General features: G+C 36.7%; 2 protein-coding genes across 10 annotated transcripts in view; one reads left to right on the forward strand and one right to left on the reverse strand.

Moving 5' to 3' along the window:
• mespaa (mesoderm posterior aa) overlaps positions 1-14686 on the forward strand; it is a 259472-nt gene that overhangs the window by 179508 nt on the left and 65278 nt on the right. The window lies entirely within an intron of this gene.
• The window catches only part of LOC309488859 (uncharacterized protein), a 72875-nt gene that overhangs the window by 45525 nt on the left and 12664 nt on the right, over positions 1-14686 (reverse strand). For all 9 annotated transcript variants that reach the window (XR_014202288.1, XM_082157282.1, XM_082157281.1 and 6 more), the window contains exons 3-7: positions 12407-12563; positions 8030-8317; positions 4938-5121; positions 3392-3587; positions 740-2549 (exon numbers count right to left, since the gene is read on the reverse strand). Coding sequence is in view for 8 of the 9 variants with exons in the window: in XM_082157282.1 (XP_082013408.1) it covers positions 740-2549; positions 3392-3587; positions 4938-5121; positions 8030-8317; positions 12407-12563 (2635 nt within the window). In the remaining variant the exon portion in view is untranslated. The remainder of the gene's footprint in view (positions 1-739; positions 2550-3391; positions 3588-4937; positions 5122-8029; positions 8318-12406; positions 12564-14686) is intronic.

Raw genomic sequence — 14686 nt, forward strand, 5'->3', positions numbered from 1 at the left:
TTTTCAGTCACTGTGAGAACAGAGAAAAAAGGTCAGGAAATGGATGCTGACCTCATCTTGTAACTTCACTTCCCTGGACATCCCATAATGACATCACCTGTTGCTAAGCTACATTTTGTTGTGTACATATATCATGATGAATACGCCCTGTTCTCTCAGGCGTGTGTGTGATGGAGGCACACAGACTACTTACAATTATTCTGTTGGATCTGAAAGGTATAATTACTTAATTTTGGTTTATTATGGAAGGCGGGTGCTTTTATAGAGACTGTTACGCAATCACACTGCAATATTCGATCAGTGATGAAATTCAACTTGGATCCTGGCAATGGATTTTAGTACATTTCTCCTTGATTCAGAACATTTCATGTTTTGGACCAGCAATACTGTTGGAGCAACAATAAATATATATGTCATCAAATGCATATTTTCTGTAATGTATGTCACATATTTGTTATCATCTGAAACGTGCTGCGACTTATATTCCAAAGTACTTATATAATGCATGGCATGCACAAAGTTCAAACAGAGGTTTAGCTGAAGTTTAGTGTTTATAAAAGTTTCATTTTATATTCTGGTATTTTACAAATATGAACGTAATCAAATGTGACTTTTACACTGATGCAACTTGTGTTCTCTCAATGCAATTTTGACCCGGTGCAACTTAATCATGTGCCTACTTATTTTCCAGAAAATAGGGTATATCATAAATATATCTATTTTTTATCATTCAACTCACCTTCCAGTAGGTCTTCTTCACCAACTGGTTGCCCAACCTCATGCACTGCAGATTCTACGACTTGAGACATTGGATCTAAGCTTTCCTGGGCTTGTTCGGGACATACAGTAGAATCTATAATGTCATTCTTATCAAGTGCCTTAGAGACATGTAAGGCACCATCTACATGGTCACTGTGCACCAAAACACTCATCAGATCTTCTGTATTGGCTGCCAGGCTTTCCTCAGAGATTCCAGACTCATTTGACTTAAATACAACAGGTATGTCTGAGGGATCAACTAGGACACCTTGATCTCCAGATTTATTTGTATTTACAAAAACTATGTCTGCATTTCCTTCTGAAGACTCGATTTCTGATGTGCCCTGCGTGACCTCATTGTTTGAGGTCATACTCTGCCTGGGATCCTGAGAAGAGTCATCTCGGAGATTCACTTCCTCCATATCTGCAGGAATCGCGGACTCAAGAACTTCCTCCATTGTTGCCTGAGCTTCAAAAATGGGTTTGTTCTCCTGGTTCTCTTGGACGTTCTCCATCCCCTCACAGCAGGAACCTAAAATCACCTCAAGATCTTCAGGTTCTAATGTGTCCTCACTAGTTGCTGTAGGAGATCCAAGTTCTGGTCCAGGCTCAGTTTGCGATATATCAAAAGAACTTAACAGTCTCTGTCCGTCAACCTCACTTCCTTCTTCCACTGCATCTTCAATAATAGAAAGAATTGGATTTTCTTCAGGCAACAGCTCTCGATTTACTTCATGCAGGCATGAAACACCCTCATGTTCAGCAACTGAAGTCCTCGAGGTTGTATCACTAAGTTCCTCCTTCTGTTGGTCGGCATCTGTTTCCGAGTATGGCATTTCTAGAGTCTCCTGAAACTCTTCACTGGCATCTTCTTGATCAGAAGTTCTTGAAGAATCAAGATGGTCTTGATTACCTTCCAAATTACACCTGATATTCTCACAAACGCCTCCCACAGATCCCTCCAGCGTATAAATTCCTGGGTCACCAGTTTTATCGCAAACGTCTCGGCAAACGTGAATTTCATTTTCAAACCAATTTTGGTTCAAGCAATCTAGAGGTGCATCTTCATCTGGATTTACTTTCGGTAGTTCCTTGCTTTCTTCTCGCACTTCCACTGGTTCTATGGGTTCTCTGTACCCATCCTCTTCCTCATCATCAGTCTCAGCACCCTGAGAAGAAGATTCAACATCTGAGCTTTCCGGAGTGTCCAAAGACTGAGTAATTCCCATATCTCCTGCTTCAGCGGTGGGGTTACGCTCAGATAGCTCTTTCTCCTCCAATGCTTTCTCCTCTACAGAGTTGTGTCCTTTTTCCTGACTTTCCCCCGGTGTTTCACAGATTAAGTCGTCCGCTTTATCAGCTTCCTCTTTCTGTTGTCCGCAGGAAGAGGTTCTGTAGGCTATGTTCACAGAATTGCTCTGCAAACCATCACCACTATCTCCAATGTCCCCGGTACTAACTACACCAGCAGTGGAGCTCTCCTCTTGCGCTCTGCAATCAGCCTCACTGTTTTCACAAGCACACGCCCGCTTATCTTCACTATTGCCATTGCGTAGGAGAGCCGTGGCAGTCTCACAGCTGAGCGAGGGACCTCCGTCACCGTAATGATCCAGGCGGTCATTACATTCTCCTTTGTTTTCTTCTGTGCTAAAAGGAGTGAACCCTCGTTCTCTCGTACCAAGGGAGTCGTGCGGTGCCTCTTCACAAAAGCAAACTCTAGTCTCCAGGCCATGATCACATTCTTGGGCAATGTGCGGAGAATCTGAGCTCTGCTGAAACGCAACTCCTCCCTGAACATGAACAGAGAACAACAGCTTTAGCGTTTTCTATCTTTCAAGCAATTCTCTAACTCTACAGTTATGTCAATGCAATGAATAGTAGATCTACAGTTGTTGGAGACTATTTCTGGTGGAGGTTGAAATCTGAGGGATATTTCTTGGCAAACAAGTTCCCCTCTGTTGCCTGCATAATAGTATGCATTCATTTAGCAGACATTTCCAAAAAATCCAACAAATGAGGAAGACAACACAGCGATTCATCCTAAAGAGGCAGTAACATGAGAAGTACAATGTTGTTCAGAGTACAGGCTAAAATCTATAAATAATGAAAAGTGATATATATATTTATATATATAGTTTTTAGTGTGTAATGGAAAAACATTGTTTTTCATCAGACTTTTTTGCCTATTTGCACTTCACAAATAGGAAACATTACATTTTAATGGGTTTGATAGAATAAAGCCATTGAATACTACCTAAACTTTGCATTTATTTATATGAATGTGTATTGTTACTATTATTTTCTCTAAAAATATAATGTTGAAAAGAATTAAACTTTGTCTTGCACTTTCAATCATATTAAGCTGTGACAATTCCAATTAAAATTAACAATAATGTTTTTTATGAGTTGATCTTTTTAATATCACATTTTTAACCACATGGTTCAAACTGAAGTAACGTTTCCCTTACAGTTGCATTATTCTGTCTTTATCAATCTATTTTAATCATTATTCTTCACATTTGCACATATTGTCCTTATTTCTGGAGATGTTCATCACTAACCAAAAACTGACTACAGAACTGAAAAAAGTAAGATTTGCCAACATCTGGAAAAAAAAACTGATCTGACTCACGTTCCCCTGACAATGGCAAATGATCAGCCTGCGCAGTGCCAGGATGTCAGCCTGCAGGTTGGGTGATGCACCGCCCGGCTCAGTGCCCACAGAGAGGGTGTAGGTGTTCAGAGAGGAGTGGTGCTGTACCACGTGACCGCCCGAGGAGGAGATCTGTCTGAGCGTCTCAACGCCATCGTCTGTATCCAAATCCTCCCTAAATCAAAACAAGCCTTCGGATGAACAGGATATGCCCAGACAGTTTCATTACAACTTCAAACAGAATAACACTCTGCTGTAATCAAGAAACTCAATTTAATTTATAGTTCTTATGGATGTACTTGCTTTGATTTATCTGTTCAAGAGGCAGTGGAGGATGATCCAAATACACAAATCAAGTTATTATACAGCTACATGCATATTTTGTACTCTTTTGCCAACTCAAGTGTGTAATAAGAGGTAATGATTAAAATCTGGGCCTGGAGCATTGACTAATGCTGGGTGGAGTGATTTGTGTCAACCAGGTCACAGGAAAGCAACTGTCACTGCTCTCTGAAGCAGCATGCTTAAGATTAAAGAACAATACCCAATTAGATCGCTTTTATGTCTCAGCAATGAGATTAATAGAGAGCTAATGGAGACATCCTGCTTCTCAGATGTTTCTTGTGTGGAAACAATGCCTCTCTATTAGATTCTAAGATGATTTTAGATGTCTCGTACTGTGTTCAGTATTTACTCTTATTATATCAGAGATTGTTATAAAAAAAAATTTTTTTTTAGAATTAATCCAAATATAAATTATCTGATAGGCACATTAAAATGTTATAAATTGACAACTTCATTTCTAATTTTTAAGAGAAACAGTGTTATTTGATTAGCATTGATATACTATTATAGTTTTTATTTTTATAATTTTTGTTTTCATTTTAATGTTAGCTTGTTTTAGTAATTTTGTTGTGTTTTTGTCATTTTTATTAGTTTATTTTTTATTTTTGGTTTATTCATTTTTATTGCAGTTTTGGTTATAGTTAAACTAAACGGAAATGAGAAATGCTGCCTAGCCAACTAGCTAAAATATGTTTACATTTTTTATATTCTATAAAAAAATATATATAAATATATTTCTGTAAATGTCTATTTTATTTCAAACGACAACATAACTGTTACTCATCAATAAAATATAAAAAAAAATCTTACTCGGTTGTACAATGAAAATGCAAACATGATTTTATTTGTTAAGCTATTAACAGCACACCCAAAAAGTGAATCCTTCAATAAGCCTAGAGTTACTGACAATGACATTGTTGTTGATTTTTAAAATGAATAATAAAGTGGTATAAAATAGTCAGTAAGTGTTTAAACTGTAAGCATCAGACAATTTCTAACCATCATAACCGCATTAACAGTTCACTTAGTATACAAACACTCATATTTTTTACTATTTAACAGTGTGAGGACAATTATTCAACAGTAGATTCCCATTCACTCCTGTTCCTCCATCAGTACAGATTGATGTTGTTTTCATGTGAGTAACAGGCTGTGTATGTACTGTAAGTGCATTACTCACTGGCTGAAGAGCTCCAGTAGTGCAGTGTGTCCTCGGCTCTCAGCGATGACCACCGGTGTGGCCCCCTGTTTGTTACACAGGTTGAGGGCCTGTCGGGCCCCTGGCTGCTTGATGAGAAAACTGGCCACTTTGAGGAGCCCACGACGGGCTGCAAAGTGTAGAAGGGTCTCTTGAGGTTCCAGTCCTGAAAGACAAAAACAAGAGTGTTCAGAATGAAAAATGGATGAACATAAACCAGACCTGGATCAGTGTTTGTCTTATCAATACATATCAAAAGTATATCAATAATAACCAATAACTTTATTTGAAGTGTTTTGACACACACACTTTACTTAGCTATGCAAATAAGGACATTCCATATACTTAAATTGTTTTTATATACAGCTAGTTATAAATACTATAACCTAGTGTTGTCATGATACTGGAATTTCTAACTTTGATACGATACCTTGAAAAATACAGATATTCTATACCATTTTTGATACCACAGGGAAAACTTCAATATATATATTTTTTTATTATTATCTCAATTTTTTTTGTTGATAATTTGGGTAATTTTGTTAAAATATCTTACAGCCCATGGAGGCATTATTTGAAACTTTGAACTAAAGTAAACGGTCAGTAATAAAATAACAAATAGCAAACAATAGCACAAGTAAATACAATAGAATAAAGAGACAAATGAAATAAACATGGCTTTAAGTTTTTGAAATAAAGTTATCAAATGTAAAAACACTGGATAGTCTCCATTGTAAAAATTAAATACAGATTCATTTGCATACAATTAAAGTTACAAAAGGTATTCAGTCAAGAACAGAGAGTGATTTTCTTTGTCTTTTGTTCTCAGATTAACACGACAGCGAATCAGGTTTATTAGGCTGCTGTCACTTTAAGAGCTTATGCACGGATCCAATATACTGTTACACAACAAGCGTTTTCTTTCTCAACTATTATGTTCCAAAACTGACTGTGTTTAACTGAATACCCGCCAAGCCGGGCATCTTGACATAAGTTTGTGTGTATTTGACCATTTAAGCACGAGTCACGAAAAAGAGCTCAACACGGCATTTACACTCTGTTTGAGAGGTGACTTTATGTGCGTGAGCTTTTGAGCAGGTGCAAGCGTGAAACCTGGGGGAATGAGTAAAATTATGCGCTATACTCGTATCAATATGTATATGTAACACTAAGCCTAACCTACACCTTAACCCTAACAGTAAACCTTCTGTATTTTTACAATAAATAAAAAAAAGTGACTAATACAGCAACATACAGCACATAAACCCCATTAGGGCTTATTAATTATTTTTATTATTAAATTACAAAATATCAAACCAAAGTGGTGCTTATTACAGAAAAATGAAAGCAGCAACATTTTTAAGCATAATAAAAACCCATCAGACAAGTTTAAGACAAGGACTGTCTTGTACTGTGATTCAGCAGAGAAGAACCAGGCCAAAACAATGGCAGTTAATTAAATATTTAAAAAGATCTGGCAGCTGTAATTAACGTCAAACTGTAACTGACCTGTCAACGGTCATGTGACCGCAGTGAACTCAAAGGAACTGTTCTGATTACTTGGAACCTGATCTGGAATGCCATTTAGGGACGTTTATTTGGCTGCTGATCCGTGCTCGAGAATATCATCCAGTACATTCTCTTCTACATTGCTCGGAAAAATATGGACCAAGCCCAAAAATGTCTAAACACCAAGCTTTTAATTGTCTTAACAACAAATTATTGGTCAGGAAATTAGCTAAATTTAAGCAAATCCACAACTTAAAAAGCTATTGTTGTCTCAGAAAAACATCAAAGGCAGAATGAAGTATTTGGCAGAATATGGGAAGTTGTGTGTGGAGTGATGAATCACAATGAAACACGAGTTGCATGTTGAGAAATATAATAATAAATGCATCTCTACCATTGTGAAGCATGGAGGAAGAGTGTCATTGTGTGGGAAGCTTTTTTAGCTGCTGGTATTGTTGAGCTATTTTACTGGGAAAAGTCATTTAATGCTTAGGAGTACAGGAGAATATTGCTTCCCACAAATGAACATTTCTCATCTAAAAAAGAATGATCAGATGTTATTTTTAAACGCTCCTGTCCAAATTGCAAAGACAAACAAGAAGTGGCTTGAGAACAAGTCCACCAGGCTCATGTTTAGCCAGCTCAGAGTCTAGATTTGAACCCTTTTAGTGAATATTTGGTCTCATATTAAACACAAACGAACTGGGAGATATTTTTCGACTACTCAAGAACAGTTTGAAGTCATTAACATTGAGTGGAACAACACTGACTCTTCTTCCTGTAGAAAGCTGTCTGCAAGTTGGGGAAGGCTATTCCGTGCTAAGTTACTTCATCTACAGTATTTGTGCAATTCTTAAATACTGTAAATTGGTTAAGACCATTAAAAGACCACTAAATATTTTGCCATTTTATTTTGTTTTGTTTTATTTACCAGGAGTCTACACATGTAATGAAACAAAAAAGAACCAGATTAAATGAGAAAATGGAGACAAAATAAGTAATAGGTCAAGAACAACAAAGAATTATAAGCTCTCCAAAATGTAGCAGTTTATATTTTTATATAATAATACATAATATATTATAATATATAAAAGTTTATATTAAATATGGCAGTACATTTTTTTTTTTTTTTGGTTTTGTTAACAAATCAAGAATAAGCCTGATGAACTACACCAATGCTAATGCTTAGATGCCCCCTACAGGACCACATCAGAACTATTGCTGAGACAATCCTCCCATTTGATAATGTAGATAATCTCCTATTGGATGATGTACACAGACAACTTCTTAAAACAAAGGTACTTAGCTTATGAAATCAAAACTGTAACGAATGCAAAGGGCTGCAAGTTACATAAACAGTCCTCTGACCTAAACACCAAATGTTCGTCATGATCAGTTAAAGGACAAAATATTATGATGATTTTAGCTCTTTTTAATGACTACTTGCCTTACTACTTACTTATAGTCTTTGCTCATTGTGTATCAGACAATAATACTTCATGGATTGAACCTACAACCCTATTTGAACCAGATTTAACAACTAGCCTCCATTAAGCTGCACTCACGTGTGTTGTTCCCCAGCAGGCTCCAGCCCGGGGGTAGCGTGAGATGTCTGAGGGCCAGGGACAGACTCTGGTCCAGCTTTTCGCACTCCTGCAGTGGGATCTGATGCTCGTCCAGTAGTAGAGCCTCTTCCAGTATGTCCGTCTGCCCCACCGTACTCACCAGGAACTGGGCCATGTCGAAGGCCAGGTCCTGCATGAAGTTCAGGTGCTCGGTGGCCAGAGTATGAACGTAACCGTCCCGTCCCGCTGAGCACAGGGTGACCAGCACTGACTCACAGCAGTTATGAGCTGCACAGAGAGGCAAAGATCACATCATGACATCATTCAAACACATTCATGACAGATTACTAATGCTGATGACTAATAATGTGAAAAGTCAAAAGGATATGGAGGGGAAAAAGCACAGCAAAAATGGTGTCATTATCAGACATTTTAGTCATTTAGCTGACGTGTGCATAAATATAAATAAATTAAAAAAAATTAAAATTAAAACAATTTTCAGGTTGGGTACAACTGTCAGTCAGTACAGGCATACAACTCATGACTGGTTTGTTTGCACAATTTACTGTTAAATGCAATATCTCATTCCTGGCGGTTATAAAAACAATGAGTCTTTACTGCAGTGACAGCCAGAGCCGATCAGCCCAATACGCACACTACGCAAGGTGCGTAGGGCCCCGCAAATTACTCAAGGCCCCGCCTCCCCCTCGTGTCAAAGCGCGTCAATCAATGTTTACTATATCGATGAGAAAATGAAGCGGAACTATCCTTCTGGTCACGAAAAGAGAGAGAAAAAAACACCATAAGAGTTCATTGCAGGAACAGTTATCAGGTAGACTTGTGACTCTCCTCTCAAAGTTTGATGTCAGCAAAGAACAGTAGGCTAAAGTTAAGTTGATGTGAGTTGATTTATTATGTTTAATAAACGACAAAGGACAACGGTGTTTGTTTATAAACTGCAGCTCGGAAAAGATAACCGCGTCGCGCGTTAACATGCGATCATATCATATGCACGTGCATGAAATGAAACGCACACTTTCCAGCAGAAACATCTGTTGTGAGTCGGGACCAGTACAATACGGGCGTGATGGCACTCCTCATTATAGTTTTAAAACAAGACGATGATTATCTAGTCGCTCAGTCAAGGTTTAGTTACAACTCTGCCCAAATGCAATATGGAAAGCAATGTATTGACATTGACTATTGATAGGCTCCATTGAATTTAAAATGTTGATTGGCTGGAGATTCTGGTCAATATGGATGCACATCCCTCAGTAAATAATAACCATCAAGAATCAAGAGTATCAAGAATTACTTTTATCATTTAAAACACAGTGACATGCTATGGCGCCATTTTAGCTTTTATTCATTCACAGGATAATTATGCATTTTTGATATCAATAATTAAATTTGTACTATTTAAAATGTGAATTCTTGATATTAAGAATGAACTTTTTACTTGTAACAATGTCTTCTGATATCAGGAATTACATTTTCACTACAACTAGTTAAAGGAGGGATTGTAGTGGGAACACTGGGGTGTCAGGTGTGACTGTGTGGCAATGGCAAATGGTTCATGGCTCACGGGTCAGGTATGAGGGCCCCTAAACAGAATTTTGCTTAGGGCCCCAGGGAGGTCAGGATCGGCTCTGGTGACAGCTCATACTAAGAGAATAATTATTGTGGCTGAAGCCTGTGGTACATATAAAAATGACAGCCAGGTCTCACCACACAAAGTGGCACATGGTCAACCTCCTGGGAAAAGAGACAAACCCATATTTATGTGCAACAACATTCCCAAGAATTCCAAACATCCTCCCAGTGGTCTGGACTTCTGTAATGTGTATACCAATCTCTGAATAGTTACTAAAATAACATTCACACTAACATAAAATAATTCAAATAATGCTTAAAATAAAAATAATGCTATGCAAAATTACTGCTGTTTGTAATGCACAAGACTTTATAATACCTAAACTACCTGACAAAACTGACCTTGACCTTGGATGCATGTAAACCTATTGTAGAAGACCTCTGAAACAAAATTAGGAACCTTTAAAATAGCATAATAGGATTTTTTTTAGGAATATTGTCGACTGATAAACTGTTTCAATTAAGATCTAGTACAGTAATCAACATTTGAAGTGGATCAAAACCTTTCATCAAAGTCATACATGAGTTTTGAACAATACCCGTTCAGGACAACTTTGATTAACTTTTTTTGATCCACTTCAAATGTTGACTACTGTATAACTATAAAGTAAAAGGTCCATTTTGATCTCATATTGAAAACAGGCCAAACATAAACACTATAACTGGATTCACAAGTGCCAAACAGGCCTAGTGTTTCTCCCAGTAATCTCCCTCCATCAGCGGATCATCCCTTCACTGACTGCTGAGGCATTACACCTGACATTGAACAGAATGACTGAAACACAAGACTAAGCATTACTGCACTCAATTCCGTTCATTCAAGCTGAGTGAGCATCTCTATAGTGAGATGGCTTGTTTCAGCCGCCAAACAGCCCGAAAAGACAATAAAAACAAATATCAGTAAAAAAAGGGGAAAAAAAGAAATAGCATATTGATATTATAATGATCTATAATGATAACAGGCTGATAGGCATGCCTAAATGTATGCAACAAACACACAGAAGATCAATTTTCTCCACTGAAGTCTTTCTATGGGGATGAAATACACCATTTTCAGTTTGACTCAATCCCTTAAGAGGATCCGGTCAGCATGCAAACATGTTTTGTTGACAGGACCAAGTGCTGCCACCTCGTGCAGCCAAAAGCTTTTCGCATTGAGAATTTACATTAGGATTAATTCATATAATGTGAGCTTTGATGGGAAACTACATCTTAAAAACCAGATTATCTATATGTGACCCTGGACCACAAAACCAGTCACATGGGTCAATTTTTTTTTTGAGCTTTATATTGAAAATCTTATATTCATATTGAAAATCTGGAATCTGAGGGTGCAAAAAAAATCAAAACAGTTCGCGATTGTGCTGCATTCACTCACAAAAATAAATGTTTAATATATTTATGGTAGGAAATTTACAAAACATCTTCATAGAACATGATCTTTACTTAATATCCTAATGATTTTTGGCATAAGAGAGAAAAAGATCATTTTTGACCCATTCAATGTATTGTTGGCTATTGCCACAAATATACCCGTGCGATTTGTGAATGGTTTTGTGATCCAGGGTCACATATGTACATGAGAAACGTAAGTACAGAGAGGTGCTCATGTTTCTCAGCAAATAGTGATTTCTTAGAAAAAGGACAGAGGGCAGCATGTTCACCCAATCCATCTTCCCCCAACTGAGTAAACAAAACAAAGGCAAAAAGTCCCAAAATACACAGTCAGAAGAACATAGACAGTTAAACATTCATCTCTAGATCTCACAGTGACACTCAGAACAAACACATTCCTCAACTTTAATATCTGGCAATAAGTTAATGTGAAACTTATTTTCTGTAATCGATCCGAAATTTGGTGAGTATCATCTTTCAATGCTAAAATAATTTAGCGTGTCCCAGTTTATGCAGAGAAAAGTAGCCTGATTTGTAGCCTGAATTTCATGTAAAGTGATTTTAAAACTTTGACCTTGCAGCCAGATAGAGTAAGCAGAGACACATAATATATCAGCACCATATTTATTATTGGCTGACGTTATTTTTTTATTTTTTTATCAGTATCGCCTGATATTGGATATTTAAATGTTTCTGCCTATTTTATAATTTCAAGATTTAGCTCATCATCTAGCACTCAATAAAATGATAGCTAAAAATTATGGTTCCATATGGTTCCAAAATGTGAGGCCATTTATATGACACCATTTTCAACTTAAAACTGGAAACTTTTTATATGTTTTGGTATTTAAACAACAACAGCGTTTTGGGGGCCTGAAAATGCAAACTTTTGAAAACAAGTTTCAAAGTGCAAATTTTAGAAAACGATAATGTTATCTTCTTCGTGTAAACTACAAATACACGAATTTGTGAAAACATTGATGTCATGAACATGCGTATTTATATATATATATATATATATATATATATATATATATATATATATATATATATTTTTTTTTTTTTTTACAATACTGACCGTTTATTGGAGATTAGCTATCTAATCGCAATATCAATATTTGTGCATTCATAATAATAACTTTGGCTCGGCTCGGCATGTTATCTTAGTAATGTTAGTTACTACTAGAGCACCAAATCACAATTTTATAGTAAACTATTCTAAGGCAGGGATTCACAAACTTTTTTGTCAGCCGACAAAAGGTCAAAGGTTGCAGTTGGGATGCAGTTGACTATGACGTCACAGATCTACGGGCCCAATAATGCGCTCACCTGGACACACAGCCTGAAGGGTGCCATGGTTAAGCTTCAGTGTGCTGGTTAGATGTCTCTGAGAGGAGCCAGTGAACAACAGGAAGAACTGCACCTCCCCCTGTTCTCCTTCACGGAGCGCCTCATCGCAAAGATGAACTGTTAGCACACACTTGCCCTGCCACAGAAAAACAGAGTTTGAGTTTGAAATACAAGATTATGTGCTTATGAATATAACTAAATATATTATCGTCCAAAAAGCACAATGCTAAAATGATCCAATCCATCACATATTAGAAGTCACTTGAATTAACCTGTTAATGTGCATTTTCAGCCAACTTGATCATAAAAAATGTACATGATTTATTAGACACGAGCACTGTATGTGTGTAAAATTTGTTTTTAAATGGAATTTGCTATTCTTTCTTTTAAAAGGAAGCCTTCATAAATTGTTAACGCAAGAACTCAAAGTCAAATGTAATGAGAAATAACTGAAGTTGTGGTTGCAACAGGATATCACACACACGTGCTGGTCTGCACAGATTAACACAGATAGCAGTTTGAATTTAACAGCCCTCGTCTAGGTTCTCAGAGAGAGGCTCGTCTCCTCCCATCACACTTTCACAGATTAATACACTCAAAAAAATGCATCTATACTTAAAATTCAAACAATATGCTCACTGTTCTGCACAGCAGCCAATGGAACCACCACTGCAAAGGCCATGATTAATTTAAACTGGGATTTTATCACATTTCCTATTAGAATAAAAATGTATTTCCAATATAAACAGGACCAATTGTATATGAAAATGTCGAATAAAGAAAAAATTGAAGCATACTTCTATTCAGATTATACACATTATATTTACCAAAAGTGACAGTAAAGACATTTAATATTATTTTGAACTTTCTATTTTTCAAAGAATCCTGAAAAAAATTAAAATAAATTCATGACAGTTTCTAAAAAAAAATATTAAGCACAACTGTTTTCAACATTGATAATAATAATACTAATAAATGTTACTTGAGCATCAAATCATTGGAATGATTTCTGAAGTAAGTAATAATGATTTAGCTTTGGCATCACAGGAATGAATTTTATTTTATTATAATATTTCAAAATGTTGCTGTTTTTACCATGTTATTTTGACCAAATGAATGGAGCCTTGGTGAGCATATGATACTTCTTTCAAAAACAATATAAATCTTACGACCCCAAACATTTAAATAAAGTGTATATGACCGTAACGATAAAAAACAAAAGTCCCATTTGAATTTCATGGCAACTTTGAAGAAATAATCAATAAAAAAAAAATAAAAAAAAATAAAAAAATCACTTTAACCATGAAAAACGATTACAATGGTGCTTTGAAGAATGCAGAAGTCAATGTGCCAATCTTAAGAATCAATAATAAAACTAAGAAGTTTCTCTCCAAAACATTTAAGAACATAAATCTATAAAAAACCATAAAATAATCGACTCAAGAACCCGATTAAGCGGTTATGCTGAACTTAAAGTCCTACAAAGAACCATTAAAGAACATTGGTTTCATGGTTAAGTTCTTGCTCATAATGCGTTAAAGCGACAGAAAGGTATTTCAGGAGTTTCGATGGAGGCTGTACTATGGCATGATTGACAATCGGGTAGAATTGGAGAAATCTGAGCCCCATACTGACTTCTGAAATTATTTCAGGAGAGGAAAGATGTCTATGGGAATAAAGACGCAATAAGGGGTGACACACATACTTCTGTACTCAAAACCAGCCTAATCCATCCTCTATCACTATCACCATTGTGTCGATTTATCTCAGTCCTCTGGATAATCTAATATCGTTTCAGCAGTTAATTACAGACGTTAACACAAAGATAAGTGTCTTTGAACCCTCATCAGATTTCACAGCACAGGAGGGAAAATCCCTTCTCTTTGTTGACTGTACTCCTACGTGAGATGGGCTTCTTGTGATAGTAACACAATATCAGTCATACATCCTTCCCATTGCTCTACACATTTTCTGTTCTTGTAAGGTGCTGACAGTCATATTCCCAGGGAAGAATTCAAACTGGGGTCACCACCAGTCTTCCTGAATGAGAATTTTATTGACTTTTCCAGATCCAAATTTTCCAGAAATGCGGTTGTGAGTCCTGAATATGTACGGGGTGTAAGTTCAGTTACAGAATGCGGTTGTCACTCCCGTAAATAACCGAACTGTGAGTGAACGTAACGATACAGGACAGAAAACTGTATTCTGCTGCTGTGTGAACGTGGCCAACAAACATGCGCTAGTCAGAAACGTTTGACC

This window comes from Leuciscus leuciscus (assembly GCF_965113295.1).
Source record: "Leuciscus leuciscus genome assembly, chromosome: 2".
Classification (NCBI taxonomy): Eukaryota; Metazoa; Chordata; class Actinopteri; order Cypriniformes; family Leuciscidae; genus Leuciscus; species Leuciscus leuciscus.